We start from the raw sequence: 16,536 nt of genomic DNA, 5'->3' as shown, positions 1-16,536 counted from the left end.
AGTCATTATTAGGATGAAGTGAGAAAAATGTGTACAAAGGGCCAGGAACAGAACTGCCAATAACCAAGAATCTCAATTAATATTGATTCTTATTACTCCTGCCTCCAGATCCTCACCTCCCTTTATTTTTCTGCCTTTCCTACAGTCACCCCTTTCAACATCCACCTCATATGGGCACGTATTAAAAATGCCACATGCAGGATTATAATGCAAATGGGTTCCTGTTTCTTCTTGTGGGTGTTCTTGCCCTGCCATTTGATGTGAGCCATGCTGTGCCACTCTGCTGAGGAAGTGTCATTAATAGCTGTTCAAGGCCTCACTGCCTCCCGAACACAACAGAAGAAGGTGACTTCAGCCCACATTATTACAAAATAAGACCCTTAAGAAAGCAGGAGTGGTTTAGGCCGGGTGCGGTGGCTCATGCCTGCAATCCCAGCACTTTGGGAGGCCAAGGCGGGTGGATCACCTGAGGTCGGGAATTTGAGACCAGCCTGACCAACATGGAGAAATCCTGTCTCTACAAAAAGTAGAAAATCAGCTGGGCGTGGTGGCACATGCCTGTAATCCCAGCTACTCGGGAGGCTGAGGCAGGAGAATCGCTTGAACCTGGGAGGCGGAGATTGCACCATTGCACTCCAGCCTGGGCAACAATAGCAAAACTCTGTCTAAAAAAAAAAAAAAGAAAAGAAAAAAAAAGGCAGGAGTGGTTTAAAAGCAGATTTTTTAAAAAAGCAAATACACAATGTTAGAAAAAAATATATAAAACTAGAAATTATTTGGCATTTAGATGGGTATAGTTTATTGTGTGCTACAACTCACATACAGAAAGAACCAAAGACCCTTAAAGTAAAAACAATAATTTGTGGAGCATTTAATACCTATCAAGTAGTACGCTAGGCATTTTATAGGTGTGATGAAATTAATCATTATAGCAACTCTATGAGGGAGGTATTCCCCTTTTATAGATGAGAATGCTGAAGCTTAGAGAGGTTTGTCTAGTACGTGCTTTATCTCATAAGGTGTAGAACCACATTTGCTTCTGGGTGCCCCTCCAAAGCTTGCATGTTTATTAACCAGTAAGGTGCATCAGGCTATGGAGTTACCCTGCGCAGAAGAGGCTTCACAGAAATCACTGTGGTGACAATGGTCCAGCTGAACTTTTGTTATTTTTTTCGAACAATATCATCCTGGAAGTTCAGTCACGGCTGTAAACTTATGGTGTAATCCAGCCCAACTCACTGACTGGCTGAAACAGAATCTCCTTTTGAGCCCTCCCTCTCTCAGAAGTGTGATCTTTTGTGAGTCTCCCAAACTTAAAATAACCCAGGGGCCTTATGGCCTCCCAAGCAGTGGGATGCTTCCAACCAATCAATCCAAGACTGTGTGAGTGCTGGTGTCAAAGGCATTGTCCACTGCAGGATGTTGACAGTGAGTCCTCCGGCTTCCTCTGCTTAGTGCCTGTATCAGTCGCTTATGCAGGCAACCTATAAGCTGAGCCCTGAGACGGAACTCAGAAGTGCTTATCTACAGCAGAACCCCCTCTAAGGGAGTAAACTTCTAGGTCGCCTTGGGCCAATTCCACAGCTCTTTCTGTTTCTACTCCCAGAGTCTCACCAAATCAGAAAGTGGCTTTTGGCCCTCCTCTTCTCTGTGTACCTGGCTGCTGTCTGTCCTGGGTTTCAGTCTCAGTCCTTTCTGAAACTACCCCTTTCCTCTCCTGTGGCCACTGGCCTCCGTGACCCACAAAACATATACCTTTTCCCACCAACAAGCCTGACTCAGGGTTTGTCTCAGCTTGAATCAGTGGCTTTTCTACGCTAATACTAGCAATTAGGGGTGAGGGCTTCAACATAGGAATTTGGGAGGACACATTTAGTCTATAATACTGTGGCAGCACCACATCGGGGCAGTCTAATGATTCTACATCTGTCATGTCTGCCTCCCAAGCTGTGTACTCAAGGCCCAAGGGTGTCCTCCTTAGGAGCACCCTGCAGCTAAAGTCTGAAGTCTAGACCCTCCTCAGAGCAGGGCCCAGTTCTGTACAGATCCCAGCAGGGCCCGCAGTGTACTCTCTCCTCCTGGACAGTGCCCTGGGGAAATCCCTTTTGTAATCCAGAGGGAGGCTTGCTCTCCTTCTCGTGTCCCCCAGGCCTCTGCCTCTTCCTCAAACTGTGTCCACTTCCATGGGTTTGGTTCTTGGACAACCAAACCCAGGAGAATCTAAAAACTCTTCTGCTACCCATCATGCCCTGGGTCTCTCCTGAGGCAGTGAAATGAGAATGAGAAGTGGGCAGTGGTAGAGAACAGAAAACGTTTTGGAAAAAAACATAAGCTAATGGTTCAGACTATCACTCAGCCACAATACTATGCAAAGAATATCTGCTCAATACACAGTACAGCGGGGGCGCTCCTCCTCTCTCACTACAGGGACTGTAGGGGCTCTGGGACTCTCTCACTACAGGGACTGGCAGGGGCTCTGGGACTGGGGCCAGAAACTCAGGTCAAAGCCGCCCCTGCTGCACACCACTTAATGCCCCAAACTCACCTTCCTTCAGGGAAAATACGGAATGTCTTTAAAAGAATCAGGTCAAAAAATGTTGCTTTTCAGGCCGGGCATGGTGGCTCACACCTGTAATCCTGGCACTTTGGGAGGCCTGGGCAGGCGGATCACCTGAGTTCAAGAGTTCAAGACCAGCCTGGCCAACATGGTGAAACCCCATCTCTGCTAAAAAATGCAAAAATTAGCCAGGCATGGTGGCGGGCACCTGTAATCCCAGCTACTCGGGAGGCTGAGGCAGGGAGAATTGCTTTGACACAGGAGATGGAGGTTGCAGTGAGCCGAATGCACTGCACTCCAGCCTTGGCAACAAATGAAACTCTGTCTCAAAAAAAGAAAAAAAAAGAGTTCCTTTTCAGGAGTAACTGAAGTCGAATTATCTGACAGGTAATTCCAAAGTTCACACAAACATTGTTTCTAAAGTTTATACAAAAGCCTTATCTCTAGAGTATGAATACTATCAGGTATTGAGAAAGGGTATAACTCTACTCATTTCCCTAAAATGTACCCAGAAACTATGGACTAATATAGTGCATACTATAACCTATAATATTCAGAAGTGAGTCTGTTTCACTCAAATAAATGTAGCTCTTTCTTCACTTGGTCATGACTTTCCTATTTCAGACATTTTAGGCACAAAGGCCTGCTTCAGGCACTTGAACAGTTGGATTTTGATGCAGGTTTTGATGCTTGAATAAGAATGAAGAGATGCCCTTCAAAACTTCTCTCCTTTTGAGCTGCAGATTCTTTTCATTTCTGATTCTCAAAAGCACAGCCTGGTCAAATCGTTTATCAGCTGTGATCTAAACAGAATGTTGCTTGTCTTTGGGTCTAACCAGCCTGTAGAGATGTCCCACACCTATCCTCAGGGAATGAAAGTCCCAGGAAGACTGGCATTCCACAGTGGACAACCCAAGGTCCCCTGGGGAAAGCCTCCTTCCACAAGCTGGTGATGGCAGGGTCAGCAGTCGAGTGTCTCTGAGAGCTGCTCCCTGACCTTTATGTGGCCAGGAAAGATACAGATGCATGTGAATGAGATTGGGCAGTGCCTGCCGAATTCATTAAATCAATATTCTGTGCACATCCCACTTAATCAGTAGACATAGTCTGGTTCTGTGCATTTTGTGGATAGCTGAAGGATTTTTGTGGCAAATACTAAACACTGAGCAAAGTGGGCTTCTCTGAAACCAAGTAGGTTTTTGAGCAGCCTCTTTCTGCTTTCAGTTGATGTGAGCTCAGGAAATGGGAATTGATTTTATCCTAGGCAGAACTTAATTAGAGAGGAAGATTGTTGCCAAAACACCCCAAGCTTCATTTCAAAGTCAAATCAAAATGATTTTTGTATTATTCACTGGTTCGGATTGCACAGATGCTCCAGGTTTGTATTTTAGCAGCACTGTATCAGAAAGTAGGTAGCCTTAACTATCCTTACCTTTGGAATCCGCTAAAATTTTCTTACCCACTTATTGTTAGATCCATGATAATAATCTGGAAGTTCCCAGATAAAGGTGAGGTAGGGAAAATAAAACCATCATGGGGAATGCTGGCAGAAATCACTGTAGGGTATAATTGGGAGAATAGAATTTAATACATTGCACATGTTTGTTCTCTCCTATGGATGGTGAGGTTTTTTTATTTTTGTTTTTTGTTTTGAGACAGAGTCTCACGCTGTCGCCTGGCCTGGAGTGCAGTGGTGATATGTGGGCTCACTGCAACCTCCACCTCCTGAGTTCAAGTGATTCTCCTGCCTCAGCTTCTCAAGTAGCTGGGATTACAGGCCCCCCAACCCCAGAAACGCCCAGCTAATTTTTTGTATTTTTAGTAGAGACAAGGTTTTACCACGTTGGCCAGGCTGGTCTCGAACTCCTGACCTCATGATTATCCAGCCTTGCCCTCTCAAAGTGCTGAGATTACAGGTGTGAGCCACTGCGCCTGGCAGTGAAGTTTTAAAAGTCTGGGTCCAGCCTTGTCTAACATCACGGACTTGCCATTATAGCTGGTATTTATCAAGCCATTCCTATACCAGGCTCTTTACATACAATTAATCCTCATAGAAAACCAGCAAGAGAGGCATAATGTTGCCTGTTTTACAGATAACAAGACTGAGGTTCTAAGTGGTTAAGTGACCCATCCAAGGTAACGCAGCTAGTAAATGGCTGAGTTGTTACTGGAATCTGGATTTGCCCAACACTGGAGTCTATGACTGAAAATTTTCAAACGAGAGACTTAAGTTGTATACTGTAGGGCCAGGCGTGGTGGCTCACGCCTGTAATCCCAGCACTTTGGGAGGCCGAGGTGGGCAGATCACTTGAGGTCAGGAGTGCAAGACCAGCCTGGCCAACATGGCGAAACCCCGCCTCTACTAAAAAACACAGAAATTAGCTGGGCATGGTGGCAGACTCCTGTAATCCCAGCTACTCAGGAGGCTGAGGGAGGGAGAATTGCTTGAACCCAGGAGGTGGAGGTTGCTGCAGTGAGCTGAGATTGCGCCATTGCACTCCAGCCTGGGTGACAGAGTGAGACTCCGTCTCAAAAAAAAAAAAAAAAAAAAAAAGGTTATATACTGTAGTTAACTTAAGATCAATTGATTTAACCTTCATTAGCTAAAATTGTAGAGGAAAACCTGTCATTAATAACGAAAATAGCAACAACTATCATTTTTTGGGTACCTTCTTTGTGTCAGGAATATTGCTAGGCACCTACATTCTTATTTCATTTAAGCCACAAAACAGCCCTATATATTGTTGTACATCTTTATAAATGATGACAACAAAACTCAGAGAGTTTCACTTTTGTGGAGGAGTTCAGAGTATACTGGGTCCCACAAAGGAAGACTAGACTATGGATCCAAGTTTAGGGTAAAGCTGATATATAAAAATAATAAAATCATAGAATTTTAGAGCCAAAAGGGATAGTCAAAATGACAAAGTCTAACTTTCTTACTTTTACATGTGGGAAAACTTAGGTTTAGACCCTCGCCTCCCCAAAACCACACACCAAATCCAAGACTAGAATACAGACTCAATTCAATGAATCAATTTTGTCTTGAGTTCCTACTATGTGCCATATATGGCCAGGTCTCTATCTCCCAAACCCAGGGCTTTTCTCTGTCAGATGATATGCAACAGGAAGGACAAGGATGGGGACTGTGCAGCCAGGACGTTCAATGTAAGTTATGGGACTGACCACAGTTACTAAGAAAAATGTTCAGCCTGCCCTGAGGCAAGAGGGGAGGAGCCAGATCGGGAGCATCAGGTAAAACTTGATCCTAAATGTGAATGTCGAAACTACCATTCTGAATTACTTTTGGAGTGACTTGTCTCCCACGAAGTGAAGTCCAAGCCTTTTGATTTGATCCTCACTGAACCCTAGGGTGATTTATTTTAATGCAGCTAATAAGAATAATGAGAAACATCTGTTTCTATAACAAAGGGCCATATTCATCATGTTAGTGACTTATGAACTGCTGTGAGCATTTATGAAGATAAGAGCAGGCCCTGTTGTGTGTAAGGCAGGCACAGGTGCAGCTTCCTTTTGGCTTCAAGGGTATGAGACCTCTCTACCTTTCCAAGCTGAAAGCATGAACTCCTGAAGCAATTTATTTATGAGACTCTTTTGACTCTAAACAATGGCACATAATTCCAAAAATTATGTTGAATGAAAAGAAAAGTATGACTGAGAAAAGTGAGCTCAATGAGTTAAGAGACTATGCAAGGTTATATGACTAATTAGTGGCAGCCACGGACTTGAGGCCTCATTTCTATTTCATTCTCCCAATTTGCCTTTTTGGAATCTTTCACCACTATCAAATAGGATAGTAATAGTGTGCCTTCCTTTTCTCCAGATAAAAATGTCAGCAAAATGTCTTGCAATATTTGAAGAAGCAAATGTAAAGTCAGTGTGTGGAAAAGCAGGCATTATCTCAAGCAGCATATCTCTAAAACTATAACAGGTTGAAGAATGATATTTCTAAAATTTTTCAATTTGACATTAGAAATATGGCTTCCATATGCAAAAATGCCATAATAAATCTATTTGTTAGGATACATGAAAAATGAGATTTGAATGGCCTGCCGTCTTTGGTCAGTTAAATGCAATGGCTGTTAGCCAGCCTCATCTAACTGTGTGTTCACAAGCCTATTTCCTTCATTAGTTAAAAATATGATTGTCTTTATAATAAAGGTGACCAGGCTGAGACAGGACTGATTTGGTGTTTTGGAATCCTGACAGCTAATGAGAATATAGCTATGTATTGCTTGGATCAGTATGGCTATTGTGTCTACTGTGTATGAATGAATAATAATTGCCACTGGCAAAGAACTATGGCAGTAGTTCTTTTGAACTCAGAACTGTCTGAGCTCAACAGAACTCGGATAGTTCTGTTGACTTACCCATGCTGTAGGGCTGGGGATGGATGAGGCCAGACAGACGCATGAGATGCTGAGGAACGAAAGAGAGTCCCCTGTCAGCAGGGGAGAGGGCAGGGCTGGTGCAGGTCAGGACCCTGAGTCTGGAAAGATAGGATACATTCTTGGATCAAAGCCAGCATCAGGCATGACCATTCCTCCTTTTCCAGTCAAACTCATCTGGATATTTGCCTAATAGATAGTCAAACATAGATCTTTCAAATAGTACGTTCTTCCTTCCCTTTACATACATTTTCCTCTTAAGAAAATTTCATTTTGCAGCCAATGATACCTAATTACTTTGACTATCAGCACACCAGCCTCAAATACATACCTCAGCGTCCAATGTCATGCATGTAAAAGGAGCTTATCACGCAAGGGAAAATTCTGTTGCTTACCAATGAGGAGGCACCTCTAACACCAACAGTCAATGTATGTTTAGTGTAAATGATCAACTTGAATCTCCACCCTGCCTGGTTCCAGTTCTGCTGTGAGGCAGTGTGTTAAGACCATAGAGTGCTACACCCACAGCCTCCCCAGCAATTTTGCAGGGTGTGGAAGGATTAGTTTTGCCACATTGTTAGTATAGGGCTCTGCATTTCAGCATTCTGTGGGGGCAGTGTACCCAGTGTACTCTTGCTAGGCATGAGACAATCACTTAGGCAACTTCATTGCCTAGTTTCCAACTGTGTCCTATATCTAATGAATCAAAATTGGTGGTAAGGGGAATGAAGCAGGTGGGACATGGGTAGTTTCAGAAAACATTTCAGGAGGTTCTCACCTATAGGCAGGGTGAGAAGCCAGCTTCCTGGGTTGAAGTCTGAAAAACATGCAACAAAAATTTTATTTGTCACTTTTGCCTCTGAATAATAACTGCTGAGGCATTCTAGGAATCTTTATAAAACTATAATGCCCCATGTTACTGCCCTCAGTTGAATTGTAATCTTTTTGGAGGAAGTTCTGCATCCTATTAAGTCAGAACTTCTTGAAACAGTTACCACGTGCCAAGCCCTTTGTATGACACAGTGAGTTAAACACGTTTCTTGTCTACAGAAAGCTAATGCTGAATCTACACTGTGGAAAATAACACTTTCATATATGAACAATTAGATAGGAATCTAGATTAAAGGAGCAAGTTGTACTGGAGGAATGATCCTGGTACATCTTGGTCCAGGTGCTGTTGGGGACTGTCCCTCTAGGAAGCCAGGGAGGCCTCTCCTGCTACTTCTCTTCCTCCCAATTGAGGAAACACTGGAGGGTGCTGATATGGTTTGGCTCTGTATCCCCACGCAAGTCTCATGTTAAATTGTAATCGTCAGTGTTAGAGGAGGTGATTGGATCATGGGGGCTGACTACCCCCTTGCTGTTTTCGTGATAGTGAGTGAGTTCTCACGAGACCTGGTTGTTTAAAAGTGTAGCACTATCCCCTTAGCTCTCTTCCTCCTGTTCCTGCCATGTAAGACGTGCCTGCTTCCCCTTCACCTTCTTCCATGATTGTGAGTTTCCTGAGGCCTCACCAGCCATGCTTCCTGTACAGCCTGAGGAACCATGAGCTGATTAAACCTCTTTTCTTTTTCTTTTTTTTGAGATGGAGTCTCGCTCTGTCTTCCAAGCTGGAGTGCAATGGTGCGATCTCGGCTCACTGCAACCTCTGTCTCCTGGGGTTCAAGCAATTCTCCTGCCTCAGCCTGTGGAGTAGCTGGGATTACAGATGCCCGCCACCACGCCTGACTAATTTTTGTATTTTTAGTAGAGGCGGGGTTTCACCATGTTGGCCAGGCTGGTCTTGAACTCCTGACCTCAGGTGATCCGCCCGCCTCAGCCTCCCAAAGTTCTGGGATTACAGGCATGAGCCACCGTGCCTGGCCTCTTTCTTTTATAAATTACCCAGTCTCAAGTAGTTATAGCAACACGAGAACAGACTAATACAGGGGCAGTGCATCTGCAGTGGGTACAGCAGTCCCCATAGGATTAGGATGGGGCAGCACGGAAGGGAAGAATCGAAGAAAGGCTGGAACATCTAACAATGCCATAGATCTATGGGGTAAGTACGCAATAGGACTGTAGGTTAAAAGAAGGGAGGGAGATGGTGATAATGAAAATAGAAGAAAAGGAAGCAATAAGAGCCCAGAATTCTGCCTTCTGCCTGGTACATTCGGAGCTCAGCATGTGTGGTTTCCCCAGCTGTGCATTTTGAGTGTAATAGTCCAGGGCTCTGCTTTCCATCCCTGGATCTGGCCACTAGACTTCTAGTTTTCTTATTTGTTCATTCTCTATTGCAAGGCTGTGGTTTTGAAGCTACAGGGAATCAGTGGGAGATAGGAAGCTCCAAACTGCAGAAAATTGTAGGACCAGCTGAACCAAATTACAACCACTGAAATCACAATGACCTCGGAAGCAAACAAGGCTTATGTGAGAAACGGTATGTTGTGAAACAGGTTATTTATATTCTCATAAAACTATTGCTGGGGGAAAAGGCAAATGGGGTTCTGGTAGCAAAGTCAGCAGCAACATCCCTTTAAAAGTCTGAAGGATTCTAAAAATGTACTGGGAGGAGTGTTTCTATTCTAATAAAGAAGCAAAGTATGTTTTCCTTTTAAACAACCAGGGGAAAAATATTTATGTCTATCTCAAAACTGGAGCCCAAAGTTTAATTTTGAAAATAATGAATGTCTAAAGCTGAAATTGTTTTCTAAAAAAAAAAAAGAAAGAAAGAATGCACTGGTAGGTAATAGCATTACTCATACAATGTATATTATTAGCAGGACTTTCCATCCAGATCTTAATGTATAAATAAATCACAAAAATTGTTAATTTACATAAACTCACCAGAAAAAGGAAATCATCCTGAGTTTACATGACAAAAAATACTGTATCAAGTGGGAATGTGGGTTTTTGATTTCTAAAACGCCAAAGATCAAATTTCCTTGACACAGTAACCTGTGACATTTTAACCAAAAAGCACGTGGCTTCTAAAGGGTGTGCCAGCCAGCCAGCCAGGCACCAAGGGTCCAACAGTTTTTCTGTGAGGTACCTGTGTTAGTCCCAGTTGTACTACCCAGCAGTGTTCACCATAGTACGAGAAATTTAATGTAAGCATAGTTGAAGAATCTAAATTCTTCCAGGAAGGGTATCTAACTCTCAATATGGAGAAAATACATTTTTCAGAGACATAAGAATACAAAAGAAGGTAGCTATAGGTGTGTTTATGACTAAGAAGAGTTAGTCATGCATGTCCCACCACCCCAAACCTAAAAATCTCATGTAAGTATTGCCCTAAGACTTCAGGCATTCACAGAGGCTAAGCAGGGCCAACTAGTCCTTTCCCGCTGGATGCCTTGCAATTCCCACCAGAGATCAACAGGGTGCCAGGTGGCTTGGGAGTGCTTCCTTAGTCAGCTACTCCATCTGGCCATGTCCCACCTCTGGAAAGAGCCTTTTTGCCCCTAAGTGTCAGTTTCCCAACTTGCAGAGCCACGTTTAGATGACCAATCTACTAGTACTATAGAATTTCATTATATTATTATTTTAAATTAGAAACCTCTGGATTATTTTCATTGGAAATTAAAATATAATTAAGTTGACAGTTGAATGCTCAGAAAGAAATGAGCAAAGTAAAAATTTCTACCAAGAGTGTTATATTTCCAGACAAAATTTGCTTCCTGGTAACTAACTCCACCATAATGCCTTCAGTCGCTTGTGTTTGTTTCCTGATATACTCAGCAGGGATAATTTCTCTTTTGAGTGTGTTTAATCAAACTGACTAGATTAACAGCACATGTTCAAAGTTTTCTTTGCAAAACTCACATTTTGACTTTCATGTGTTGAATACTGCACTAGCAGTCAATTGATAATAAAAATGTTTGTCCAACTTCTTGAATTCCCATGCTACAGATTTCATATTGGCACTTAAAATTTGAAATTAGGCATTCATTGAATTCATTCTCCAGATTTAAAAATGTACTGTAAAGACTACAGATTTACCACAACTTTAAAAATTCAAGGTGGTTTTGGATAATACTCCGTGAAGAAAGTTATGATCTTCTTAATCTTTGTCTAAATAGTTCCTGAGGCAACTTCAAGAACAGGGAGTGGGAAACTAAACTGTAATAAAACCGGATTATGAAGGTATTCATTTACATGATTAATAGTTCAATAATTTTTTTTCCTCACAATTGCGTGGGTTGCCTGGGTGGTTCTTCTGTGATCTCTTCTGACATCATTCATGTGGCTACACCCCTAGAGCAGATGGGCTGCAGGCTGGGCTCACCCGGAGCTGTCAACCACAGCATATTGATCTTATAGCATGTGGTTACTCCGCATAGCCAGCTTGGGCTTTCTTACAGTATGGTGGTCTCAAGGCAGAATTCTTAGAGGGAGCATTTCAAGAGTGTGAAAACAGAACTTTAAAACCTTTAAGCAGAAGCCATAAGACCTGCTGTATTTTATTGGTCAAAGCAAGTAACAAAGCCAGCCCAAATTCTAGGGGAGATGAATTAGACTCCACCTTTTAAGGAGACAAGTGGCAAAATCACCTTGCAAAGAGTTGTGGGATTGGAGATACTGATGCAGCCATTTTTGGAAACCATCTAGTACACTCCACCTCCTACCTAAAATAATTCGCATTCCTCTCACATGTAAACTGCACTAATCATCAACTGCCTCCACGGGCACATCCTATTATGGCATCTGCTCAAAGTCCAGGGTCTAGTCATCTCAGTCAGCTGCTAGTGTAGTGGGATGCGGTTCCCCATGTTTCTGTGTGTGCTCAGATGTGCCTTCTCTCCATCTGGAAACCAGTGAACTAAAAAGACAAGTTATCTGCCCCCAACACACTCAACACACAATGATGAGGCAAGGACAGGAAAAGTTCTGCAGACAAATGATTATATACTGTGCACAACTGGGGCCCTGAAGAGAGAAGAGAATAACCAAGGGGAAAAAATGGGGAGGTACTGCCCCCAGGAAGATGGATTAGGAGTCCATGCAGTCTTCTGGCAAGGGATCATCATGAAACCACCACTGTTTCCTGAGCGTTTGCTCCTGTCAAGGCACTGTTTCGAACATTCTCCACATGCTTTCTCATTTGACCTTCACCACAAATTTAAGAAAGGTGCCTACCTGATAACTGAGAAAAAAACAAGCTAAATCGAGACAACTCACATAAGCTACATGGCTAAAGTGTTTGGAGGTGAGAAAGTGGAAGGTGGCTTTGAACTTCCTAGCTTGGATTTTAACTGGAATAGGGAAAGTAGAACATGTAATAGGATGTGGGAAAGTTGAATTAACCTTTGTCCATGTGGATTTTGAGGTGCCTGCAGGATATTTACAAAGAAGAACTGACTGAAGGCTGGAAATACAGACTTAGATTGGCGTTCAGGGAACCCTAACAGTATTTCTCTACAGACATTGAAAAGTGGTCAGGCCAGGCGTGGTGGCTCACGCCTGTAATCCCAGCACTTTGGGAGGCCGAGGCAGGTAGAACACCTGAGGTCAGGAGTTCAAGACCAGCCTGGCCAACATGGCGATAACTCATCTCTACTAAAAATACAAAAATTGCCCAGGTGTGGTAACGTGCACCTGTAATCCCGGCTGCTTGGGAGGGTGAGGCAGGAGAATTGCTTGAACCCAGGAGGTGGAGGTTGCAGTGAGCTGAGATTGCACCACTGTACTCCAGCCTGGGTAACAGAGCAAGACTCTGTCTCAAAACAAAAAAGAAAAAAGAAAAGTGGTCTGGGGATGAAATGCTGGCAAAACCCAGCACCTGCCTAATTCTTGCTTGTCGTAGTTGAAAGTTGCTTATCTATGACCTGGCATTTCTAATATATCATTGTGGGCCACAATGGTGGGCTGATTCAGGGCTGATTTTCCTGCCAGTTGTGATACCACAATTCTTATCCCAGATCCTGTGACGTTGCACAAGAAAGCTCTACTTCTAGTGAGTGATATGAGTTTAGAATATTCTCACCTCTGTGCAAGGGAGACTGGAAAGGCGCATCCTTTGCCTGCTCCTACATTTGAGAAAAATTAGATTTATTTTTGGCAAGTGAAAAGTCTTTGTGGAGGACAGACCTTGTGTTTTAGTCTACCTTTGGTTTAATTGTAAATCAATTGCAATTGAAAGCAAATATCAACTGCTGTGACACTGCCTCGTTATAAATCAAATAAAAACAATAGCCTCTGGAGGATTAAAAATCAGGGCAATTGCAGTACTTCAGATATTTCTTGATGCCCTCAAGGGAAATTGTTCTTGCATCCTAGAAAGCTTCTCCTGGAGGTAGACAGAAAGAACAGTAGTGCAGTGTTTTATTTTTACTTAGAGTCACCCTTTTAAAAAATAATAAAAATAACTGGTTTCACTGTAAGGTCCATTTTAACTTTTAGCTGGTTACTAGGTTATATAACCCTTTGGTGTAGGGTAGGCAAGAACACAGATGGTACAGTGTTTCCATAGCAACAGCACTTAGGCTTGTTTTCTGCCTGTCAGTTTTTTTCAACATCATATTCCTTTTAAGCAGAGGCTCTCACTCTCTCACCCTTCTCCCTCTCCCATTTTTCCTCCTTTTCTGCCTCTTCTCTTGCAATCTCCTCTTCTAACCACTCTGTCTCAGAAGACTAGAAAAGAATAAAGACATTTCAGATAACTTTCTTCTGGGTTTTCAGTCTTTAAATTATTCAAACTTTAAATATGACTCTGAATAAACTATGTTTCCATCATAAAACTGCATTACTTACATGTCTCTCTTTTACTTAAATAGGAGTATGAGGCAATTATAAGGCTGAAAGTTACCCAAATTAGACCATTTTTCTTAACCTTTGAGTTGAGACAAGGTCACATAAGCCCAGATAGGTAGGCATGTATCCTTAAGGACTCCTGGAACAGATTCTGCTACCTCTTTAGGTAAAACTAACTTATAGCCACTCTCACATTAAGTGCCTTCCTTGACTCTATCTCAGTGGGCTCTTACTTAAGCATATTAACTACAAATCTGGAGCCTATATTCCAATTTGCCCCTCTGTAACATTCCTAAGCAGATGAACTGACAAGCACACTTTGGGTTTCTGCACTTGAAAATCAGATCTTTCGTAGGAATACTTCCAGGCCCTGTTCTCCCTGAATCTTATCTATGAGCAGAAACTACATTTTATCTCTTGTTTTTAGAATGTCACCCCCTCAGGGACCCTGGTTATTTTCTTAGTTCCCTGTACACTCCTATAATTGTAATTTATATATTTTTTATTTGATGACTTGTTTATCCTCTCTCTCATCCAGTAGACTGTAAGGTCTATGAGGGCACAGACCATTTTTGAAATGTTTAACATTGTATTCCTAGTATTTCAGACACAATTTGGCTCATTGTAAGCATTTTAAAAAGTGATTTTCAAATGAATGAATGTTTCCTTTTTGATAAACTCATTTTAGACTTTTGTTGCAAAATAAAACCGAATCTATTTTTTAAATTCGAAGTGTTGGTATGGTTTCTGTTTCCCTTTTTACTTTGGCGGCTAGGAAGCTCAGAGCTAAAGCTGTTGCTCAATGTAGCTACTAAGCTAGCATATTTGTTTCCTGGGTTTTTTTGTGGGGGGTCGGGAGCTTGATTTTTTTCTTTACTATTGTAGTTGCATATTTTTTAAGCCATCTCAACTACTTCTTAAAAGCAAGCAATGCATAATAAATAAAATAAATATAATAACCTTCATAGTAAAAATGAATTTTCAGGGATTCCCCCAGAGAGAATGATGTATATTATGAGAGGTTAACTCTATTAAATACGGACATGAATGGTGACCAAACAAACTTTAAGTGGTAGAAAATTAAAAGGCTTTTTAACTCTTCAGCTGAACCAACTGAGGACTGTATCAAGTGAGAATAAGTATGTATTATACACAAAACTGATCACATTTATCAACAAAATGGTTTAACTTTGTTTTAAAGGGTGAAATCCACTTGAATTGCTGAAGTATTACTTTACTAAATTAAAAATATATATTTCTGCAGACACACTTAAAACTCCTTCTCACCAGGCAAGGTTGCTCACGCCTGTAATCCCAGCACTTTGGGAGGCTAAGGCAGGTGGATCACTTGAGCCCAGGAGTGGGAGACCAGCCAGGGCAACATGGTGAAACCCTGTCTCTACAAAAACATTTTTTTAAAAAAATTAGCTGGGTGTGGTGCTGCATGCCTGTAGTCCCAGCTACTTGGGAGGCTGAGGCAGGAGGATCACCTGAGCATGGGGACATCAAGGCTGCAGTGAGCCATGATTGTGCCACTGCACTCCAGCCTGGGCCACAGAATAAGACTCAGTTTCAAAAAACAAAACATTCCTTCTGTCTGTGGTCTATAGCGTTGCCTCTTGCCTTTTTACAAGGAAGAAAAACTTGTATAAACATCATGATTCATGGGTTTTAATCACTTTAGGTAAACAGTGCTGCCAGATGATCCTGGTTTGCAGATTCAGGACATGAAATCCTTCAACTGACACTGAGATTTGTTTAGAGTTGATGATGGGAGAAGAGAGAGAGCTTGAGGGGGGACTCCTGAGACGATTTTAAGTATCATGGCTAGAAAAAGAAGCTGTAGTGAGGGAGCAAATCAATGACATCAGTGTCACCTGGGAAGATGGTGCGACAGTGAGGATTTATTAATAGAAAGGGCAACTGGGTAAATGTCACACTTAAAAAATAAATGATTTAGTGGCAAAAGAAGCTGGGAACCCACTTCAGATGAAAGACATAAGTGCTTTTCTCACCATTAAGGAAGATAGACAGTGTCTATATTCTGTGCCTAAAGGGACAGGAATGAAAATGAGAGGAATCAGTTTGGTTTTCTCCCAGCTCCCGGGTGAGTTGGTGGGGGCCTGGTTAAATGCAGGCTCTGAACCAGATTGAGAGTGGAGGGTCCATTGGCTTCCTCTGTCCCCATGCCTGGTTCTGTGGGGCAGGAGACTGTAGTGAGGGACAAATGGAGACTGATCTGCCTTCTGCCTACTGTGACTTTTCCTCTCGGCAGAGCAAGGGGCAGAGTGTCCTTCACCACACAGAGTCCCATGCTGTACCCTGGAAAACACTCAACTGCCAAGCCCCCATTTTGCTTTATCTTCACTTTCTTTCTGTGAATCTGGGCTCACGGCTAAGCTAATAATAGGGTGCATTGCTTTTCAGGAGTTAAAGGGAGTTAAATGTTGCGGGTGAATGGCAATTATCTGGGCCAGTGGCATGGGAGTAAAAAAATTTTAAAAGACAGTTGTAGGTAAAGAAAGGCAGATTCATTAGAGAAAGTAAGAAAATATGTTGCAAGGTTGCAATGGGCAGAATTAGCACAAGAGGAGCTGACTGCAAAGAAACAAAGGCTTGCTAGGGATTTTACAGAATAATGCTTGTGCTGAGGAGAGCTTTGTGCAGTACTGATAGTGCCAAGGTTGCAGTGAGCTAACTTGCAGGTGTCTGGTGATAAGATGGGTGCAAAACGATACTGAGTTATTTGCTCAGGAGGGCCATGTGTCCTGGGCCGTGAAGAAAGTCCAACATAGCTTATCTGCTTTCTTGTTTTGCTTTCTCCTCAGCCCCACCAGC

General features: G+C 42.5%; 1 protein-coding gene across 5 annotated transcripts in view; it reads right to left on the bottom strand.

The window, feature by feature from the left end:
• Window positions 1-16,536, bottom strand: part of SH3BGRL2 (SH3 domain binding glutamate rich protein like 2) — a 166,014-nt gene that overhangs the window by 87,213 nt on the left and 62,265 nt on the right. For 3 of the 5 annotated variants that reach the window (XM_057302551.2, XM_057302552.2, XM_057302550.2), the window contains exons 3-4: window positions 7,745-7,783; window positions 6,949-7,067 (exon numbers count right to left, since the gene is read on the bottom strand). The exons of the other annotated variants lie outside the window; for them this stretch is intronic. In XM_057302551.2, coding sequence (XP_057158534.1) covers window positions 6,949-7,067; window positions 7,745-7,783 — 158 coding nt within the window. The remainder of the gene's footprint in view (window positions 1-6,948; window positions 7,068-7,744; window positions 7,784-16,536) is intronic. 5 annotated transcript variants of the gene reach the window in all.

The sequence above is a fragment of the Pan paniscus genome, chromosome 5 (genome assembly GCF_029289425.2).
Source record: "Pan paniscus chromosome 5, NHGRI_mPanPan1-v2.0_pri, whole genome shotgun sequence".
In the NCBI taxonomy this organism is placed as follows: Eukaryota; Metazoa; Chordata; class Mammalia; order Primates; family Hominidae; genus Pan; species Pan paniscus.
Note: the sequence above shows the minus strand (reverse complement) of the source record. Positions and strands in the feature narration are given on the sequence as shown.